Genomic DNA, 23,153 nt, shown 5'->3' with positions numbered 1-23,153 from the left:
AGTCAATAAAAGTTGTGTGTACCACTGCTCCACTGACTGGCCATTTCCTCATCTCTCTCCCTCTCCTTAGTCTTCCTATTCCCTGAGATACAACAATATTAAAATTAGTCCAATCAATAATCTCATAACATTCTCTTAAGCCAATGTGTTATCCACAGCAAGGCCCTAACTGTCTTCAATTTTATGAAGGCTGAGAGAGATGAATAAGCTGCAGAAAAAAAGTATGAAGCTAGCATACTTCATGATGTTTGAGGAAGGAAGCCATTTGCATAATATAAAAGTATAAGATGAAGCAGCAAGTGCTGACGTAGAAGCTGCACCAAATTATACAGAAGATCTAGCTACAATCATGGATGAAGGTGGCTACAGTAAACAACAGATTTTCAATGTAGATGAAATAGCCTTCTGTTGGAAGATGCCCTCATTTAGGACTTTCACAGATAGAAAGAAGTCACTATCTGACCTCAAGGCTTCAAAGAACAGGCTGACTCTTGTTAGAGTTAACGTAACTGGTGACTTAAGTCAGAGCCAATGCTCATATATCATTCCGCAAATCCTAGGGTTCTTAAAAATTATGCTAAATCTACTCTACCTGTGCTCTACAAATGGAACAATAAAGGCTGAATGACAGCACATCTGTTTACAGCAAGGTTTACTGAATATTTTAAGCCACTGTTGAGACCTACTGCTTAAAGAGGCACATTTAAATATTTAAGTATTACTGCCCATTGACAATACAACTAGTCACCCAAGAGTTCTGATAGAGATTTACATGGAGAATAATATATTCATGCCTGCTGACACAACATGTGTTCTGTAGCACATGGATCAAGGAATAAGTTAGACTTCTGAGTTATCATTATTTAAGAAATATATTTCTTTAGGCTTTCACGGCCATGAGTAGTGATTCCTCTGATGGATCTGGGTAAAGTACACTGAAAACCTTCTTGAAAGGATTCATTATTTTAGATGCCATCAAGAACATTCGTCCCTCATGGGAGGAAGCCAAAATATCCACATTAACAGCAGTTTGAAAAAAATTGATTCCGACTCTCAGGGATGAGGTGGAGGGGTACAAGACTTCAGTGGAAGAAGTTACTGCAGATGTAGTGAAAACAGCAAAAAAGCTAGAATTAGAAGTGGAGCCTTCTAGAATATGTGACTTTATTGCTGCAATCTCATAACAAAACTTGAAAGGACTAGTTGCTTCTTACGGATGGGCAAAGAAAGTGGTTTCTTGAGATGGAATCTTCTCCTGGTGAAGATGCTATAAACATTGTTGAAATGACAACAAAGGATTTAGCATATCACATAAACTTAGCTGACAATGCAGTAAGGCAGGGTTTGAGAGGACTGACTCCAATTTTGAAAGATGCCCTACTGAGTAAAATGTTATCAAACAGCATTGTATGGTGCAGAGAAATCTTTGTTGAAATGAAGAGTCAATTGATGTGGCAAACTTTACTGCTGTCTCATTTTAAGAAAATGGCCATAGCCACCCCATCCTTCAGTAACCACCATGCTGATCAGTTAGCAGCTACCAACATTGAGGCAAGATCCTTTGCCAGCAAAAAGATTACTACTCACTAAAGACTCAGATGACCATTCACATTACTTAAAATACTTTAAAATTAAGGGATGTATATTTTTTATACATAATGCTATTGCACACTTAATGGACTGCACTGTAGCATAAACATAACTTTTATAAGCACTGAGAAACTCAGAAATTTCTGTGACTCAGTTTATTATATTTGTTTTATTACAGTGGTTTGGAATCTAACCTGCAATATCTCTGAGTTATGCCTGTAGCTACAGGCTATGGTTTATGAGCATATATAGTAAGTCATCGTATACAAAGTGTATACATGGATACACACGATAAGCAAGTGTATTCAGAATATTGTGGTAGTAATGCAGGAGAAGAAAGACAGATCATGGATTACAGAGCAGAGAGCAAGGAGCATACCCCTTCTTATTGTAAACTTAAATCATAAACTCAGATTCATGACATTTATATCTCTTCCATTACTTTGGGCTAAGAATACCCAGAACAGTGCTTTGCACACAGTAGGCATCCTGGAGGCATTCAACTTAGTTGGCTGAAAGAAGCTTATGGTATTCCCACCTGCATCTGATTCCTTGGAAGCAAGGCCACCAAGCTCCAAAAGCCCACCAAAAGGCTGATCCTGGAGCCATGAAATATGCCATTGGATTCCTTCATGGTGATGAGGACCACGAGGCCACTACATACACTTTCTCCTAATACAGTCATTTATATTGATTTTTCTGATTCTGCTTTGAGTGATGCTACTGTTTTCCAGCATCCTGGATTGGATTTGCTTTTTCAAAAGCATTATGCAATAACAACATGAAAGAATGAAATAAACATGTATACTGTTTTTTAAAAGACTAAAAAACACTTGAATGCTGTTTCATGTTTATATTTAAATACAGAAAGACACAGTTTAGCTTATGAAAAAAATAAAGTGAAAAGAAAAGCTCAAACCTTTCAACTACTTCTATGTCAAAGCAGAATCGTTTGTCAATTGAATCTGTCTTTCGTCGAATACAAGATTTTAATTTAAACATTTCCGGTGAGCTAGTAACAAGACCATTCTGAAACAAGAAGAGTACCATAGTGTTAACACGCGGACAAGGTGAACTGAAATATATTAAATACATGAGCTCCAGTTGCCACATTAAAATGTTTAACAGTATAGGTTATGTATAAAGGTCACAATCACACCCTGTCTTTTTTTGATTCCTAATGTTAGCTGTCCGATCATAATACATAAAACCATTTGTTAATTAATGGCATATGCATGTTTTATTTAAAAGAATTATGTAACATGCCTGTCCAGTACCCTTCAACATATTTACTTACAATGTTAAATTATACTATAATGTACATTCCCTCAATACTTAGATTTAGAAAAGGTATGAAGTTACACAGTCACTTAACACCACAATTGGATATATAGAGTGCTTGTTAGGATACAACATTTGTTGCTCTTAATCAAAACTCCCTGGATTGCAAAGAGATTAGTATCATGTGTGTGTCTTTGTATCAGAGCCTTAAATGATAACTAGCTCAGGTTTACAAGAGAGCTACCGAAATAATATAGTTCCAGTATATACATGACTTAATGCTATTGCTATCATATATATCGGGTTGGTGCAAAAGTAATGGGAAAAAATGCAATTACTTTTGCACCAACCTAATACCATGTGATTGTTTTGCTGGTAACCCACTGCTACTAAAATTGACTCTCTGGACAAGATCCAACATAGGCCACATTCATAGGAATTCTCTTCTGTAACTGAGATGCCAGTCTATTTGAAGGGGAACATTTACCTAATGTGTGGTTAATTCTATCTTTGGTTGTGCACGTCATCAATTTATTAATGGAACTTTGGCTTGGTCTACTTACATTATTAACTCACTGTCACATATGTTGGATTTACAGTAGTAACTATTAGAGTAGAAACTAGGTGTGTTGTGGCACTTAATAACTTCCTAGGATGGTAGCAACTAAGGTTTCTTTTTCTCTGGTATGTTCTCCTTTATTTTATGCCTTTCTGTTTGAATTATTAGACTCTGATGAATGCCCAAGTACAATAAGTTTCAACTGATGTATTTGAGTATGTGTCTAAGTTAGATCAACATTTACCTCTGCCGTGGTCTATACCACTAATTATCTGGACGAGGCACTTACTTTCTACTAACTTCATTTCCTAATCTGTTAAAATGGGGCTGGACTAATTATCTTCAGTGTAACTCCCAGCTTTAGGGTACTTAGATTGTGACCTAATTAATTCACAAGTTCAATCATTTGCCATTTCCATACTTTAAATCACAAGAAGATTATATGCCACAGACAATAAAGCTCTCTGCAGCATTTCCTCAAACAAAGTACACTGTATTCTATATTGTGCACTAGCCATGTGAGACATTCATTCAGTGACCAATTTACTTTTGGGGTAAATGAGCATCTATTGGTTTCTTCTGAGAAACCTTGTTAGCCAGCATTTTGGTAAACAGTATGCAGTGCGGAAGGGGACAAGGCATGCAGGGGTAAATGTAGCCTCCCACAGAGGCTACCCAGGGGAAAGATACAGAATCCCTGAGCCTGCTCCAGCCATTGACAGTCCCTCCCTGGGCTGCTAGCCAACCAACAGCATAGACAAATAACTCTGCTGCCGGAAATGTAAGATGATACCTCTGTAATCTACTGAAGGATCACTACATTTAACTCGACTGCTTATAAATATGTCATGGCCAAGTTAAAAGAAGACCCTGGCTACTCTTTTCAAGTCATTCAGCTCATAAAAATGAGAGAAAACATTTGACTTTCTTTTTTTTTTGGAAATGGGTACATGTTAACTAGAGAAACAAATGTGATTTTTTTTTCTTTTAATTCCATTACTTAAATAACAAACAGTTTAAAAAGCAAACAAAAAACAAAACTAACTCACCATTTTCCCACTGGATTTCATTTCTGAAACACTCATTGTAAATGTTTTACTTCCCTTATCATATGTACAATAATGTTTAATCCATGTAAAACCAAGCGGACCTAATGTAAGGAAACAAAACATGTTTTCAGATTTTGTTAATAAATGATTTGTATCAAACTTTGCACATTCTCCAGTGCTATGATACACAACTGAGTATCTCCATATACCATGCTAGTTTGTAACATTTACTGTGCATGAGAAAGAACAGAGAGACAGCAGTATAGGATAGAGAGTCTTAGAATCAGACAATGTGGCTTTACTTGTAGCTCTGACACCGACTTTGTAAAACTTGTAAGTTACTTTGGATCTGAACTTCAGTTATCCCACCTGTAAAAGTCGTATACTTGTACCCCATAGAGGTAGGAAGAATGAGGAATAAGAGTCTGAATTGTTAAAAATGGTCTCCTTACTTCTACCTGTATTCTTTACTCTCGTAACTGTCAGATATATATTGTTAAAAATGTAGCCAGGTCACTTCGCTCCTGTGTTCAGAACCCTCTAGTGCCTTCCCATCTTACTCCCGATAAAAATCAAAGAGCCTATTATCCACAAGGTTCCAAGTGAGTGGCCTCCCATTCTTTTCCCTATCTCACATCCCACTGCTTTCTGCCTTGTGCACTCAGTTCCAGCTACACTGCCCCGCTTGCTGGTCTTTGAACTCAATGGAGGCATTCCTACCCAAGGGCATTTGCAGTTGCTGTTTCCCAGGCCTGGACTACTTTTCCTTTAGATACCTGCATGACTTGCACTGTTACCTCCCTTCAGGCCTTTTCCTAAATGTAGCTTTCATAATATGGCCTTTCCTGGAGAAATATCTAAGATCTAAACACCCTCACCTTGATATTTATCTCTTTCTTGCTTTCATTTCTTAGCCATTATCACTGTCTGAAATATGATTTGTTTCACTAATTTAGACCATTTATTGTGTGTCTCTGCCACAAGATTTTAAGAATCTATGTGAGCAGGAACATGTGATGTTCTGCTGACTAGGATATGAATTGTTAATCCTTACAACAGAGCCAGACATACAGTTGTCAGTCAATATTGACAAATGAATAATGAATAAAGGAATGAATCACGCATCTAAGACTTTACTAAGTTCTAAGACTTTATTGACCTTAGAGTTATTTCCTCTTACTCCTAATCTGGAAAAAACAAATTCAAATTACTCTTTAAAATGAAAATAATTTCCACTATCTATATGAGAAGGAACTTGTATGTGTAATGTTCACTTTCTTTCCCCCCCCCAAAATACCATGTAACCCTTTCCCATAGCACCCATGTTATTGTCCAGTATTCCCCTCCTTAGGGAATTTACCAGAGAGTAGAATGCATTGTTAGTTCAATGTTAGTTCAAAGACCATGGTGGAAGACCTTCATAGGGAAGCCAAGTATCCTGTACCCAAGCACCATAGTGGGCTGAGTGGATTGAAAATGGTGCTTGCTTTCTATGTATTAATAGCATCTCCAACCAGGGACCCATCTTGCTTAACACCTGAATTTTTCTAGCAGCTACTATGCACATGTTTTTGCTGGCTTCATTTCAGAACCATGTTTAAAAGAAAGAAATTGAAATATTAAAACGTACCTCTTGAGAAAAGTGTTTCATGAGCCATTTAATTTTTTTCTTTAATAATAATGCCCTTGGTATCAAGTTTAATACTTAAGCCACTCCAGATTTTAAAATTGCAGGGTGCAGTCATACACTTTATCATCACAAAAGACTATTACAATTAACTTCAATTCCGTTTGGGGACCATTTCACACTATAATACTTAATAATACTTGTTGATAATTCTGTTACATGTGATGTAAAATACCTAAAGACTTAAGAGCTAATTAGTGGAAAGTGACTGGATAGATATTCTCATATGTAGTGACTTCATTATGTAGGTAGTAATATATGAAGCAATATTAGCTATAATTTTAAAATAGAAATGCTGCAATGCTCTGATGACATTTTAAACCAAAGACCCTTTTTCCTGCCTCCATCTTAAGTTCAGAACCTCCTGCATTTAATCCTCGAGTTTGCTGCAAACACATGCTGCTTTCTTTAAAGCTGATTGGCACTAGGCCAGGGCAGATGCTCTTAGACAGGCAATTCTGAAGTCCCCAAAAGTGTCTGGGAAAATAAAAATTGATTACAGCTCTAAAGTTGCAAAATAAAAGCTGTTTAATTATCTCACCCAGTAATCATTTAAGTTGCTAAGATGAATATTTGCAGTGTGGAAGGGGAATGAACATTCATCGAATACCTTCTTAGTGCCCATATTTTATCTAAGAACCTTTATACCAGACATTATAAAGAACATTTTAAGAAAACAGCCTGCGACCGAGAGATGGCAGTACTTTCATCAATAGGGCATGTGACTGAAGTTGTTCTTTTTAGAGAAATGATATTTTCAAGCTGTTTTAAGAATTAAATGAGACAGGCCAGGCATGGTGGCTTATGCCTATAATCCCAGCACTTTGGAAGGCCGAGGCGGGTGGATCACAAGGTCAGGAGATCAAGACCATGGTGAAACCCTGTCTCTACTAAAAATACAAAAAATTAGCCAGGCACGGTGGTGGGTGCCTGTAGTCCCAGCTACTCAGGAGGCTGAGGCAGGAGAATCGTGTGAACCCAGGAGGCGGAGCTTGCAGTGAGGCGAGATTGCACCACTGCACTCTAGTCTGGGTGACAGAGCGAGACTCCATCTCAAAAAAAAAAGAATTAAATGAGACAAATATAAATTGCAAAGAATAGTAAGAGCCCACAGTAAGCACAGTATTATTATTATTGACACTACCAAGAATAGAGACATTTTACATATGATATCTCTAATTCTTGCAATATTATGACAGGGGTTTAAATCCCTCTTTTATAAATGAAGAGAGACTGAGCTCAGAAAACTATTGGCACAAGTCACAGGTCAGCACAGGCACAGAATTTCAATATGGCTCTTACTCTGGAACCCCTGGCTCTTTCGGTTACACTGAAGTCTAGCAGAATGTGATTTAATGCATGCCTTGAGGTGGATAACATAAACACCCCATATTCGGGTAGAGTGGAACTCTGTCTAAACAGTGAGTTAAGCCTACCCCATCACATCCATCTCCATTTATCACTCAATTTATGGCTTTGATATTTATTTGACATTGATCACTGGCTGCTAATTGTGTAAGTGTGTCTTATGCTTTCAACTACAGAATAAAAACTTGAAGTCAAGTATTTATCTCATTTTTGTCCCCCACAAGAACTTATCTACCCAGTGATAGCAAGTGCACAATCGATACATCTTAGTAAACTGGTTAGATTGTTTTTAATGTAAACACTTTCAAAGATCCCAAGTGAGAAGGGGCTTTGGGTATTTGCTCCTCATATAAAAATAATTCCAAAAGCATATAAATATATTCCTTTTTCTTTAGATCCCTTGGCAAAGGGAATAGGGGAAGATGATAGGTGGGAAAAGACAGGAGGAAGAGATTATAATGAGGCAAGAGAATTTCTGAAGCTGATGAATGTGTTCATTATGTTGTAGTGTAGTGATGGCTTCACAGGTGCATGCATATGGCAAAATTTATCAAAAAATGTCTTAAACAGGCGCAATTAATTTATGCCAATTAGACCCAATAAAGCTATAAAATAATACAGGCAGATACAGATCAAATCAAGATGGAAATTGTCTTGGGGGAGGAAAAATATCAACAAAGAGAGTGTTAATAAGGAGAATTGAACTGTGAGACCCTCCAATTCAGACACTGCTAAGGGCCCATCACAACAGGAGCATAACCAAAGAAGCCTTTTAGAAGGATCTGCTGGAAGCACTGTAGAAGATGCATTAGATGATGTGCAAGCCTGGAGGCAAAGGGGGAACAGTCAGGAGGTCACTGCAAGGGTCTTGCCTGGGCGAAGGCAGTGGAGATAGAGAGAAGGTATGGAATCAAAGGATATCGAGAAGACAGAACAGACAGATTTGTCCCAAGGCTACAGAGAGACACTGGTGCTAAGGATGGATTGCCTTGACTTCTGCAGCCTACGAGAGTGGGTGGTGCCATTACGAGAAATTAAAAAAAAAAACTCAGGAGAGGTCAGTACCACAAAGGGCTTTATCATCGGTCTAGAATGACCCAGAGAAGTTAAGCATCTTAGAACAAAAGATACCAACATCAGGTAAGTGCATAAAACACTGTGCTTAGTCCATCCATGTAACCCCCAAATTATTGAAGGGCCTATGCTTATAGACTGACCCAAATGTCCAAGAGCTTGACAATAGGTAGGCAAACCATGGTTCCACCCAGTGGGTGCACTCACTACCAAGTAGGACCGAATATGATATATTTGAAGATTATGTACAAAATTATACTGTAAGCTAATCTAAAGGTTTTTTGTTTAGGATAAAATATTGTGTGCCCACAAAGATTTCAGCAAGTGTGTAACACCTAGAAAAATATTCAAGAAACAAAATATAATCAGATCACAATGAATACAAAATCCAAGGATGGCACCTCCTCTATCACTTGCATGTTTACTTCTCTCACTGGCAACAAATTCTTCCAGTGGCCAAATATTTTATTGGTAGAAATGTGAGCTCCTTTCAATGTACTGTCACATGAAGGCTCTCGAACCTGGACAAAATCATTTAAAATAAATATTCAAAAATTTCCTTAGAGTCCTTTCGAGGCTTGAGTAAAAAACATAACAATTAAAAAAAAAAAGAATAAAAATTTCCTTAGAGTCCTAAATGAAATCTATATACCCTACTGACAAGCCAAGGGACTGGTAATTTTTCATGAACTGAGGGAGGGTAAAAGCTACTTATTATGCACTAATTATAGAGTACCTAGGCAGATCACCAGTTTTATCATGTTTAGATATGAAAACAGTAGACTGGCCAAGGTAGATAGTTATGAGAGAGAAAAATCCTAAAACCCAGATCTCTTGAACCGGCGTTCCTCTATCATCAAGTCCATGCAGTAATAAATGTTTGCAGAGTCTGCTGGATCAAATCAAATTTGTGTGTGTCCTGCTCTCCAACACATGAGCATCACTTAATCATGTTGCACATACAGTGTATCAAAAGCCTTTCACATTGGTCCACGATGGGCTGGAAACACACACAACTGTTTCTTCACCAAAAACAGCACAAGAATGATGCCTTAGGGCATATCCGGTTTGAAAGTGTTAATGTAGTCAAAATAGTCCAACTAGTTCGACTTAATGACAAGTAACAGGCACAAAAAAACTCCAGTTATACAAGTCTGAATGGCTTTTTAATATTTTTGAGAGAAAAATGTCCTCAGTGTGAGGCAATTATAATCATGCTCTATTGGCCTTGGTACTTATTTCCAAACCTCAAGAAGTAAAGAGTGCCAATTTGACATTACCATGATTACCAATTTTACACCTGAAAACTGACAGGGCACAAAATTAAATAAAATAATGCCAACAGAGGGTAAAACTATTATCACAGTCACCAGGATGATTGATCCCAATAAAGGCTTTGGTTTGCAATTTTCCATGAAACTTTAAGTTGAGATTAAGTATCACAATTAAATGCTAAAACAGAACTCATGTTATGGTATGAGTGAAGACTGTAAGTTCCAAGTTCAACAATATGCCAACTTAGACATCCTGATGGCAAAATGTGGAAAAGCTTCCTCACTTTGGTCGTGGTTGGGGGGAAAGTAGATATAAAGCTGTAAGAAATTTCAGTCCTCCTACTTGAAGGAAATACTACTAACCAAGTCACATCTCATGGAAATATTAACAGATGGCTAAGTCATAAGAGGCGTGAATTTATGTCTTTGTGACTCACGTTTCTCCTGGACATACAGATAGCCTTCCATCGTCCACTGGCTGGGTGGTCTGTAGTCCTGGTTGGCAGATTTCATCCTTTGCATCAACCGCTCTACCTCTTGTCGAGTACTTTCAAAATTATTCCTCGTCTTAAGTAAATAGAAACAATAATTTCAGTCATTGTTTTCTACTAAGTTTTAGAAACACCTAGACTAATATTTTGTTTAGTTTTTATTTATTTATTTTTGAGACAGAGTATCATTCTGTCACCCAGGTGCGATCATGGCTCACTGAAACCTTGACCTCCTGGGCTCAAGTGAGCCTCCTGCCTCAGTCCCCACAAGCAGCTGGGACTACAGGCACACACCATCACACCTGGCTAATGTTTTGTAGAGATGGGGTGTCACTATGTTTCCCAGGCTGGTCTCAAATTCCTGGGCTCAGCGATGTGTTTGCCTCCCAAAGTGCTGGGATTACAGGTGTGAACTACCTGACTGGCCCAGAAAAATGTTTCAAAACTGCAAATCGTACAAAGATGACCTTGATTCTTTTGGCACTATTCACCACATCTATATCTTTGTGACGCTGGGTCCCAAGGTCTGATTTTGAACCGATTTAGTGAAAACTTCTCTGAATGACCTTCTGCATGTTTCTGTTTGAATCTCTGTGTGTGTGTGTGTGTGTGTGTGAGACTTTCTTCCTATTTTCACACTCCAACATTATTACTTAGAGGGTAAACTATGGCAATTTAAAAAATATAGGATGCACTACGTAAAATTTGAATTCCCTAAATACCTAAGGTAAAAAACAGATATATAGGGACTTAGTTTCTTTTGAGGGAAAAAACAAAATAAGTTCATACACTTTTGATACATGTGGCATTGAACAAGTTAAGAAAAAAAGTTTGTCACCACAGTTCCAAACGCTATTTTCAAAGAAACATCATGTATCTTTATTTACTAGCACAGGTATTATTAAGAGGTGAGTGTATAAATTAACTCATAAAAATCAACAGGTTTCCAAGTTCTAACTTCTTCTGTGGCAAAAAATAGATTACTCACTTTATATCAAGTTTACTTAAGCTATAGGAAGAATCAGGCTTTTCTCTATGAATACCTCTTTTGCATTACCTCAAAAATATGCTTCTGAAGATATAATAATCACCATCACCTAACTCTAAGGAGTTCATGCCTCATTGAAAAAAAAAAATCTCAAAATGAGCAAAATTTTCTTGTCACTTTCATTATTTTTGTCTTTCAAACATAAGGGTCTAATTTTTTCCCCCCAATTCCTTACCTCTCTCCTATTCCTGAATCCTAGGAATCTCAATGTCATTTTATTTAATGTGGAAGTAAATCATAAAGATACTTCAGCTTTTATAATTTTCCCTTTTAATAGTAACTGTAAAAGCCTAAATACATTCCATATGGAAAAACAACAGAATGAATCAAAGGTGAAATTGATTCTGCTAGAAAATCTAAGTTAAATAAAAGCTAAAACTCAAAACACAAGGGAATAAATCCCCTTACACATTTCTTATATGGGGCATTCTAACTCTGTAGTTTTATTCACTGGACATTTCCACAACGGCAAGAACCAGATAAGCAGAAAAACATACACTTTTTAGAAAATTAAGCGAAGGTTTTCCAAATGATTTGGGCTATATAGTACTTGGCAGTCAGGGTTTCAGTTATAGTAAAACCTCAACAATTAGGACATCATTATTTGTCAGGTTTGATAACGTGAAATGGGTTGGCCCAACTTTTGGGTGTGTTTTTATGTCAATGCAAGTGTTGCTCAGCATTTGAACATCAGAATTTATATAATGATGCAATCAGAGACTAAAAGGATTGATTCGACTACTTTACAAAATAAATTCTGATAGAAATAGATGACCTGTATGGAAATAATTCTCACTTAAAAAATTTTTTTTATTTTGTATTTATTTTTTCTTTTTTTTTTTTTTTCAGGTTAGACGGGTAATGTGCTGAGATTGTAACAAGGTTCAGAGGGTGGCACGTCTCACACATGTGCGTGAACACCCAGACACCATGCCCATGAACCACAAAAGGATCTCTCGCTTATATCTTAAAGCAGTTATTTTGAATGGCTCAAAACCACATTCAAACCTGTTATTTGAAAATAATAAACAGCACATATTTTATATTCAATTTCAGAGAAAGATGAGATCTTTGTTATTAAAATACAATCCTTCATTTCACAAATAAAGAAATTTTGTTCTCTTAAAAATGAGGCTTCTCAGGCTAGGCATGGTGGGTCACACCTGTAATCCCAGCACCTGGGAGGCCGCGGTGGGTGGGTCACCTGAGATCGGGAGTTCGAGACCAGCCTGACCAACATGGTGAAACCATGTCTCTACCAAAAATACAAAATTAGCCAGGTGTAGTGGTGCATGCCTGTAATCCCAGCTATTTGGGAAGCTGAGGCAGGAGAATTGCTTGAACCCGGGAGGCGAAGGTTGTGGTGAGCCAAGATCATGCCATTGCACTCCAGCCTGGGTGACGAGCGAAACTCCATCTTAAAAAAAAAAAGACTTCTCTAAGGTCTTGTTTTCTTATTTCCAGTATTTTCTTTTCTAGTTTTCTTGAGGTATAATTGACAAATAAAAATTGTATAGTTAACATGTACAATGTGATGTTTTAATATATGTATACATTATGAAATTACCACAATCAAGTTAATTAATATATCAATCACCATATAGTTACCATCTGTGTATGCTGAGAATATTTAAGATCTAAACTCTTAATAAATTTCAAGTATTCAATACAGTATTATTAACTATAGCCACCATACTGCAAATTAGCTCTCCAAAGTTATTCATCCTGCATCACCCAGTAAATTAGTAAGAATGCTGGATGAAGGCAAAAGTTAATAAACTTTCAGGTGTCTCCAACTGGGTAATATTTTTATAAAATTTGCTAGTATAAATTTTTCTAACTAAGATTAGGGTTTTGTGGGGTGTATTTTCCACTAGCAGCTAGAAAAAAATTGTAATACATTTATAAAGTGGTTTTTCTTAATTCTTGAATTTTACTATACTTAGACAAGTATTTGAAAGATTCCAAGGTTCAACTTGGTTATAACTTAGTTGCCCTGTGAAATCAGATTTGCAGATTTGCTGAGAGACAGTAAGAACAGGTATACTCTTACATTCTGCAAGTTGAACTGCAGCTGTTGCTTATACGGTGCAAATTCCTGGGCAAGTTCATATCCCTCGTGGTAAAAAGTAAATAAGCCCTGAAGAAATGACAAAAGCTGCAAAGATAAAGAGATAAAGAACCATGAAAATGTGTTGTAATGATCATTTAATGATATAAAATAGGGAGAAAATTATATTTCATTATAATTCCTCAAACTAATACCTTTTCAATGGCTTTGGCAAGGCAGGCAATAGATTTACAATTATAAAACAGAAACCACAAAAGGATTTTTATTTCCCTTTTGGTAAACAGTAATTTAACTTTTGAGGCTGATCAAGGACATTTGTCATGTTAACTATTCTGCTATTCAAATGCATTGAAGAAATATCCAGAAGAGACCACTAAGATAATGACTAAAGTATAATAGCATAGATCCCACCCTGCAAGAACTTCTAATCTAAACAAGGGGATAAAAGATGTGCGATGTAAGGAAGAGCAAACCAGTAAATCACAGATAAGAAGTACCCAAGGGAAGGAATGAGAATTTGGCCAGATGAAATTAAGAAAAAGTATCACAAGGTGGCAGTACTGAGTTGAGTATTGAATAGACAACATTTTAGCAAAGGAATGGGAAGAACTCAGGGAATTGGTGAGCAAAATCACTGAACTAGATAACACAGGTCTTTCATTTCTGAGAAAGTAAAATCTTTACAAAGTCATAATTTCTATGATCCTAACCTTCTAATCTCAAATTCATATGTGTATTTCTGTTTTTATCCATAAATTAAGACAGGCTCTCCATGGAATTATAGGACACAGGTTATACGGAACATTATATTGGAAAAAAAAAATTATTTAAGCATTTTCATTTCATTCACAGGGATTTTATTTCACAGACTTGTATACTAACCTAATCTTTCCCACAACCTCTTCCTGCGATAAAGTTAGAAAACATTTTTGAAAAGTCACTCATAACTTATCTGTAACTTATTATTTTAAATTAAGGAAGAAACACAATTTGAAACCATTTTCTCATGTAAATAATATGCAGCCACCTCTTCTGTCTGGGTAGGCAGGGAGGATTCAGCTAAGCATCAGGCACATGTGCTACGATTTCCAACAGATAAACACTGGTTCTATCTGAAAACAATGACCTCATGTTTTTCTTCCTACAAACAAAGTCATGTTCATTTCAGAAAACATTTTCAAGCCATTTTTGTTGTTATATGTTAAGGACTTTTTTTCTCTTGTTCAAACAGTCCTGATAGTGCACCAAAATGTAGCATTTGCCCTTTTATAAATATTTTACACTGTCAGTTTTACGTCACCTAATACTATCAAACCTAAATATTCAATAGATTACAATGATGCTATATCAAATTATCCAATAAAATACATAGTCTACCTGAATGCATATAATATAGCATAAACAAAACTGCAGCTTAAATTGGATTAAAAAATACCTTTAATAAAAGTTTGCATATATAGATTTAGAGCTTTTCAGAGAGAAAAGAAAATACTTTTAAAAAAAAATATATATATATATATAAAACGGTAGTCTTCTAAGCATCCAACTAACAGTTTATGAAGTTGCTAAGGAAGTATTGTTTCATGTTTTACCATTTATAATTAATCCACAATTAAACTGTCTTGTTACAAACTGGATGCGATACAAAGCAGGTGCTGCTTTAAAAGCATCATCAGTATAAAAGTTAATTAAACTTGTAAAGAAGATTTTAAGAATATCTGTGATAAATCTTCTATAAAACAATGAATCCCCTGAGATCCATCTTTTCTAATATTCTTGGTTTCTAGAACACGGAAAAAAGACAAAGCACACTGATGTTTTCAGAAGCATGAAGTAAATCATTCCGAACCACACCCAGAACACTGCTAAAAATTCTAACAAATGGTCAATTATGATTCTTTGGCCACAGAAGTTTCCAATACATTCAAATGCTATGCCATGGCTTGATGCTCCAGCCCTAAAGGACTAATACTAATCTGAAAACATGAAATCCAAAACACTCCAAAATCCAAAATTTTTAGAGCACTGTCATGATACCACAAGTGAAAAATTCCACACCTGATACTTTTGCTTTCTAGTGGTTCAATATATACAAATTGTGCTTCATGCACAAAATTATTAAGAATATTGTATAAAATAAAATTATCCTCAGGCTATGTGTATGAGGTGTATAGGAAACATAATGACTTTCACGTTCAGACTTGGGTCCAATTCCCAAGATAGCTCATTATGTATATGCAAATATCCGAAAATATGAAAAAAATCGGAAACACTTCTAGTCCTAAACATTTTGGATAAGGAATGTCAATGTGTATTCTATTTCAAAAGACTAGACATCTGGAGAAGATGCTGGGTGCGCTCCAGGGAACTACCTGTGAGACGCTCCCTCATGCGAAGGGCTGCTGCATGATTGCAGATTCACTGAACCACATGTGGGTCGCCCTAACCAAAACTCTTATGGACGTATTTTCACACAGATTTTGATAAACCAATATTTCCCACTAAACTCTGCTTTTAAATTCTTAGTCATGTTCTAAAAAGTAAGATCCTGGTACCCTCATCTTATTCAGATTATTCCATATCCTTAGCATTTTATATGCAGCCAACTTCAGTCAAGAGGAAAATAAACCCATTGACAGCTTCTAGCAGAATTCAGATTCACTTAGTAGCAGACAAATTTCTTTTAATCTCATAAAGCACGCTGAGCACCTGCTAGGAAATGTACAATCCAATAGAAGGCACATAAGAATTATATACAAAAAACAATCCACCTTTTCCTTTTTATTCCACGTCTTTGGAAGCAGCATTTGGGTTTGTTGAAGATCGCATTATGAAAAACCTGCCTCTAGATGGCAGCAAAGTTAAACGTTTTATAGGTTTGAATCCTATACTTGTTCCTTTCATCCTCTACAAAATTCCAAGATGTGAAATGAAAGGAACTGAACAGGACAGCCTGAAAAGCTTTAAGAATTGCACTTCCCACAGATCATTTTCTTTGGTGAATCTGCCCGAATGGCTGGGATGTGAGGGAAAAACTATGGTTTCAGTTTATCCTAAAGTAAATTTGACATTTAAAATAATAACAGTAACCATAATAACAACTACAAACTCCTAGACAGACAGAATAGTTTGAATACTAAGAAAGTTCCTTCTATCATTGGGGAAATCTCATATAGCACTTTATTATTCCCAAGGGTATAGAACCAAATTACTTGTCACTCCAATAACCCAACCAATTGGAAAAACTGATACCATACTTACAGATAAATAGTCTTTTAAAAAAACAAATATTCCTAATTTCCCAGCCCATTAGTAACCAATTAACTAAATGCAGTATGGATGTGGCACTTCCAAAAGTGTCAAGCCTTAAGTTACCACTGATGATGTAAATGGCAAATAATAGTAAGAGTTAAGAAAAGGGGTTGGTGAGATGAAGAGCCTCTAAGTGGTAGATACAGTAATTTCAGATAACTGAATTGCTCAAACTGAGAACCATTGAAGTGTGAATGCCTTTACAAGGATGTGATTCACTCCTACATGCTTGCCCTCTTTTCTGACTGACAACAATCAATTATTACAATGACCTCTTTTCTTTAGCTTATTAAAATTCCCAAAGTGGTAGAGACATCCCATCTTCCTACAGCAGCACTGCCAATCACGCTCTGAATTTGTTCTTGAGTTTAATGGAACCCTCACAATCAATTTCTACAGAGCCCGTCCACCAGCTTTACCAACAAAGTAAAGTCAGTTGTCAAATATAATTCAGTAACCATCTTTGACCACTAAGAACTGTAAGCATAAACCCTTCTCTCCTAAGAAATTAATCACTGCTTAAAATATGGAACACTCCACTCTCACAGTTAATGTCATATTTAATGATAAAAGAGTGAATGTGTTCCTTCTCCACCCAAGATCAGGAACAAGATAATGATGCCCATTCTTGACACTTCTAATATTGTGCTACAGCTTCTAGTCAAAAAAACTAAGCAAGAAAAAGAAATAAAAGGCATCCAGATGAGAAAGAAAAAAGAAAAAGCATCTCTGTTTGCAAATGCCATGATCTCATATATATAAAATCCTACAAAATCCAGGGCAAAGCTATTATAACTAATAAACAAGTTTAATAAGGTTGCAGGATACAAAGACCAATATACAAAAATCAGTTGTATTTCTATACACTTGCAATGAACAATCTGAAAATAAAGTTAAGAAAACAATGCCATTTACAATAGCTTCAAAAAAATAAACTACTTGGGAAAACTGATTTAACAAACGACATATAAAAGTTATGCTCTGAAAACTGTAAAATACTGTATAAAGAAATTAAGGAAGGTCAAAATAAATGGAGAGTATCTCATGTTCATAGACTGGATAACTTAATATTGTTAAGATGATAATATTCCCCAAATTGACATACATATTCTACACAATCCCTGTCAGAATTTCAGCTGACTTTTTTGTAGTAATTGACAAGCTGATTCTAAAATTTACAGGGCACTGCAAGGAACCCCAACCAGTCAAAAAAAAAAAAAAAATCTTAACAACAAAACAACAACAACAAAAAACACTTCAAAACTTAACACAAGACAACAGTAATCAGCACAGTGTGATATTGGCATAAGGGTAAATTGAAACCATAGTCTTTCCTCACATCCCAGCCACTAAAGCAGACATGTAAATCAGTGTAATGGAATTGAGAGTCTGTTATACACATACATTCTGTCATCATCTGATTTTTGACAAGAGTGGTACAACTACACAAGGGAGAATGAATAGCCTTTTCAACAAATTATTCTAGGATAACTGCATAGCCAAATGCAAAGGAATGAAGTTGAAGCCCCTACCTTATGGCATAGACAAAAAATTACCTGAAAATGGATCAAGGACCTAAATTTAAGACATAAACTATGAAACACTTAGAAAAAAGATAGGAATACATCTCTATGATGTGTTTGGCAATGGATTCTTAGATATGACACCAAAAGCACAAACAATAACAACAAAATACACAAACTTCATCAAAATTAAAAACTCATGCTTCGATGTACACTGTCATGAAAATTGAAAGAAAACTAATAGAATGGAAGAATATATTTACAAAAATCATTTATCTGATAAGGGGCTTATATGCAGAATACATAAACAACTCTTACAATTAAATAATAAAAAGACAAATAACCTAGTTTAAAAATAGGCAAAGAAACTGAATAGACATTTCTCGAAAGAAATATATGAATGGTCAAAAAGCATTTGAAAGATTCTTGACTTATTAGTCATCAGAGAAATCGAAATCAAAACCACAGTGAAATCTAAGTTCACCTCTCTGGGATGGCTAGACACAAAAAGTGAGATAATAGCAAGTGTGTGTGAGGGACATGGAGAAACTGTATCCCTCATACACCACTGGTGGGAATGTCAAAGGGTGCAGTTATTTTGGTAGTTCCTCAGATGGTGAAACACACCATACGACTCAGTAATTCTACTTCAAGAGAGGGAAAAACTTGTATCTACACAAAAATTTGTACATGAATGTTTATAATAGGTGTCCCCAATCCCTGGGCTGCAGACCAGTAAAGGTCATTTGCGGCCAGTTAGGAACCCAACTGCATGGCAGGAGGTGAGCTGTGGGTGAGCTCTGCCTCCTATCAGGTCAGTGCTGGCATTAGACTCTCATAGGAGCGGGAGGCCTATTGTGAACTGCGCATGTGAGGGATCTATGTTGCGTGCTTCTTATGAGAATCTAATGCCTGATGATCTGAGGCGGAACAGTTTTATCCCCAAACCCTTCCCTCCCCACCAATTTTTTCTTGGAGAAATTGTCTTCCACAAAACTGGTCCCTGGTGCCACAAAAGGTTGGGAACAGCTGGTTTATAACATTATTCATAATAGTGAATTATGTCCATTAACTAATATTTGGACAAGTAAAACGTGGTCTATCCATACAATAAAATATTATTTGGCCCTAAAGGGAAATGAAGTACTGATGCATGATTTCAGATGGATGAACCTTGAAAACTGCATCTGAGTAAAAGAAGCCAATCACAAAAGGTCATTTATTATACAATTTCATTTGTATGAAATGCCCAGAGTAGGCAAATTAATAGAGACAGAAAATAATTAGTGGTTTTCAGGATTGGGGGTTATGGGGTATACCGGGAAAGATAGCTAACGGATGTGATGTTTATTTTTAAGGTGATGAAAATACTTTAAATTTTTTTGTAGTGATTGTTGCACATATCTGTGAATATACTAAAGTCCCTTTGGATATTATAGTTTAAATGAGTTGTCTGTGTGGCATGTGAATTATATCTTTATGAAGCTTTTTTTTTTCTTTTTTGAGACAAGGTCTCACCCTTTCACACAGGCTGGAGTGTAGTGGCACGATTAGAGTTCACTGCAGTTTTGACTTCCCAGGCTCAAGTGATCCTCCCACCTCAGTCCCCAAGTAGCTAAGACTACAGGCGCATGCCACCATGCCTAATTAATTTTTGTAGAGGTGGAGTTTTGCCATGTTGCCAAGACTGGTTTTGAACTCCTGGGCTCAAACAATCCTTCCGCCTCAGCCTCCCAACTTGCTGGGATCACAGGTGTGAGCTACCATGCCTGGCCTGAAGTTGTTTTTAAAAAATAAAAATAAATACTTCCCATACACAAAGCACCATAATGCACTATAAGAAATCAAAATGTTATATAGTTCCATTCTTCACATTTGGCCATCTAAGCTTCTAAGAAGATTAGAAAAGTAAGGCAAAGTCAAGGCATCAATTTTCACACTGTAAAAGTGTCAGGCCTGTGAGTTAAATCTGTAGTCTTTGCAATTCCCTGCCTGGAGGAGACTTCGAGATAAACATCTTAAAGGATACCTTCAAAATGACTACAGATTGCTTTAAGTCTAATGCATAGATGTGCAAGGGAGTTCACGGCAAGAAAACAAAAGCATATACAAATCTAATCAAATAAATAATGAGAAACTTGAAGATAAAAAGAGAGCCAAGAATGGAAAGTGGCCAGTCAATGCTGGTCTGGAAAAGACTGCTTTTAAAATCAGAGGACAGAAGCACGAATGAATGAATGGACAGACATGCGCACTGATTAATAAAACAAAGCCGTGGCCATCCATCGCCTCAGCACTCAAAAACATCATTGGAATTCCTGAAAAGATGGATTTCTGAGCATTCAAGAGGAGGGAATTCAGATGAAAGGGCCTGAGGTACACTTTGGTGGTAAAGGAACAGAGGCATTGATGAATGGCCAGGTTATCTTTACAGCTCAGTGGTAATAGAGAAGGTACTGTCACCAGCAAGGTGATAAAGTCCAGCAGAAGCTACATGATTGATTTCTACCAAACGCATAGGATGCATTTTTCTTATTTTTATAAAATTCTGTTCATTAAATTATATCACAAATTTCCAATTTTCAATAACAGTACCCTGAACTTTAGATTTGTCCATGAACCGTTGGAGATTTTATTTTTATTTAAAAGCTTTGCTGTTTCATTTTCAAAGAATGATTGCCCACAGATTTTAAACAGGATAGAAATTTAACCTTTAGTCCTACAGAGTTCAAAAAACAACGATGCTACCTTATTTTTTTCACTTTGATTCACTAAATTAAAGCTAATTGATTATATTGAAAAAGAAAAAAAACATCAAAAGGTTAATCTTTCAAAATCCACTCATCTATATACTAGTGGATGGATTTTTTAAAAAGACTTAGCCAGAAGCATTTCAATCTCAAAATTATTTAAGCTGTTTAAATTCAGAGACTCTAAAAAGTATTTTATAGTATACTTCTTGATAATAACAAGCTAAAACATGTTAGCAAATTATGCAAAATTTTCTTCAGCAAAAAATTTAAATTGGATTTAGCAGTCCAAGGGAAGAGCACCAAAAGAACTCTATTTTAGTTTATATATGATGATTTATTTTCCTTTTCTGCATTAACTTTAAACATTAATACAAAAAAACTACAATGGAGTCTAAAAGGAATACTGTAATATGAAAATGCTATTACAAAGCTTACTCTACGCGTATATTTAGAAGGCTAAAATTAAAATGTGTTTTTAAAAAAGCTACCTGGGGCTTTAAAGCCACAACTAACAAAGGGATTCATAAGTGTTGTTTTCCTATCTACCAATCACAGTATAAGTGAGGTACACACTGGCTGGTGCTTTATTGATGCTAACGATGTACCAGGTACAATACAAGAGCTCTACGCATTACCTGTGCTGGTTGATCCTCACCACGATCCTGGGAACTACACATTATTTTTGTCCTCAATATATAGATTAAAAACCTGAGGCAGAGAATTTGTAAAATGTGCCATATTTGCACAGCTGTAACATGTGGAGCCAAATTACATCTTATTCCAACTCATTTAGCTATTATACTTTGTCTCTGCTTACCAAAGGTAAATCTCTTATTTTCTTCTAATTTTAAGGAACTAACATAACTACACAGTATAATTTTCTAATCATCCATTTTATTTGGCCAGAGCAAATATTATCAGGAAGGATTAATTTCTGTAGTTAAGTGGCCACTAAGGAAGTGGTACTACACCATGACTTCAGATTTGGGTTCTGGGTTCCTATCTGCCACTTCAGATTTGTGGCCTTAGGCAACCAACAATCTTTCTGTAACTTAGCTTCTTCATCTAACAACTACTTCATAATAATGCTGTTATGGATTTATGTGAGCTAACAGAGAAAACACATAGCACATAGTAGTTGCTCACAAAACATACGTCCAACTAAGTAGGCTTAAAGGACATAATCAACACATACACAAGTTTATAGCTAGCTGAATGAATCATAAGGCAGATGAGTCATAACAAGATTCCGTTTTCTAAGCCACAAACCTTTATGTACCGTGAAATACTTCTGAGACCTCTGGGCTCCTCCACAACTCTTACTCAAGCTGTTTGTGTTCAGAGTACTTCTAGAACTGCTTCTTCTAATCCATAAAAGTTCTCATAAACCTCAGGCAGCTCTGAGCAGTAGGTGAATATTATAACCAAGAGTCAGGAGATGTTTCTCCCTCCCTGATCTCTTTCCCCCATCATAAACCTAAACTTATGTATCTTGTTGACATATCTGAAAGGATGAGCCTGCTGTTCAACAGAAACATAATATGAACCACAAATGAAGCCAATGTGTAATTAACTAGTCTCACTCTGTCACCCAGGCTGGTGTGCAGTGGTGTGATTTTGGCTCACTGCAATCTCCACTTCCAGGGTTCAAGTGAATCTCGTGCCTCAGCCTCCCGAGTAGCTGGGATTACAGGCACCCATCACCACGCCTGGCTAGTTTTTGTGTTTTTAGTAGAGACGAGGTTTCACCATGTTGGCCAAGCTGGTCTTGAACTACTGGTTTCAAGCGATCTGCCCGCCTCAGCCTCCTAATGTGCTGGGACTACAGGCGTGAGCCACCGTGCCTGGCTAGTAAACATATTTTAGATACTTAAAAAAAAAAAAAAAAGTGAAATAAATTTGAATAATTTATTTTAATATAATATATCCAAAATAGCATTTCAACCTGTAATCAGTATAAAAGAGGTATTAATGAGTTATTATCCATTTTTTCATACTAAGATTCTGCAGGCTGATGTTGATTTTATATTTACAGCACATCCTAACTCAGACTAGCTATGGGTAATTACTACC

General features: G+C 36.2%; 1 protein-coding gene and 1 non-coding gene across 2 annotated transcripts in view; both read right to left on the bottom strand.

Moving 5' to 3' along the window:
* The window catches only part of ARHGAP42 (Rho GTPase activating protein 42), a 309,795-nt gene that overhangs the window by 49,135 nt on the left and 237,507 nt on the right, over positions 1–23,153 (bottom strand). Inside the window, exons 7-10 of the mRNA XM_025358156.1 lie at positions 13,475–13,579; positions 10,320–10,449; positions 4,480–4,580; positions 2,510–2,619 (exon numbers count right to left, since the gene is read on the bottom strand). Of these exons, the coding sequence (XP_025213941.1) occupies positions 2,510–2,619; positions 4,480–4,580; positions 10,320–10,449; positions 13,475–13,579 (446 nt within the window). The remainder of the gene's footprint in view (positions 1–2,509; positions 2,620–4,479; positions 4,581–10,319; positions 10,450–13,474; positions 13,580–23,153) is intronic.
* On the bottom strand, positions 12,270–12,374 carry LOC112607507. Its single transcript, XR_003115846.1, has one exon. It is a non-coding gene; the product is annotated as a small nucleolar RNA U13 (small nucleolar RNA).

This window comes from Theropithecus gelada, chromosome 14 (genome assembly GCF_003255815.1).
Source record: "Theropithecus gelada isolate Dixy chromosome 14, Tgel_1.0, whole genome shotgun sequence".
In the NCBI taxonomy this organism is placed as follows: Eukaryota; Metazoa; Chordata; class Mammalia; order Primates; family Cercopithecidae; genus Theropithecus; species Theropithecus gelada.
The sequence above is the reverse complement of the archived record's forward strand: the minus strand, read 5'-3'. Positions and strand labels throughout refer to the sequence as shown.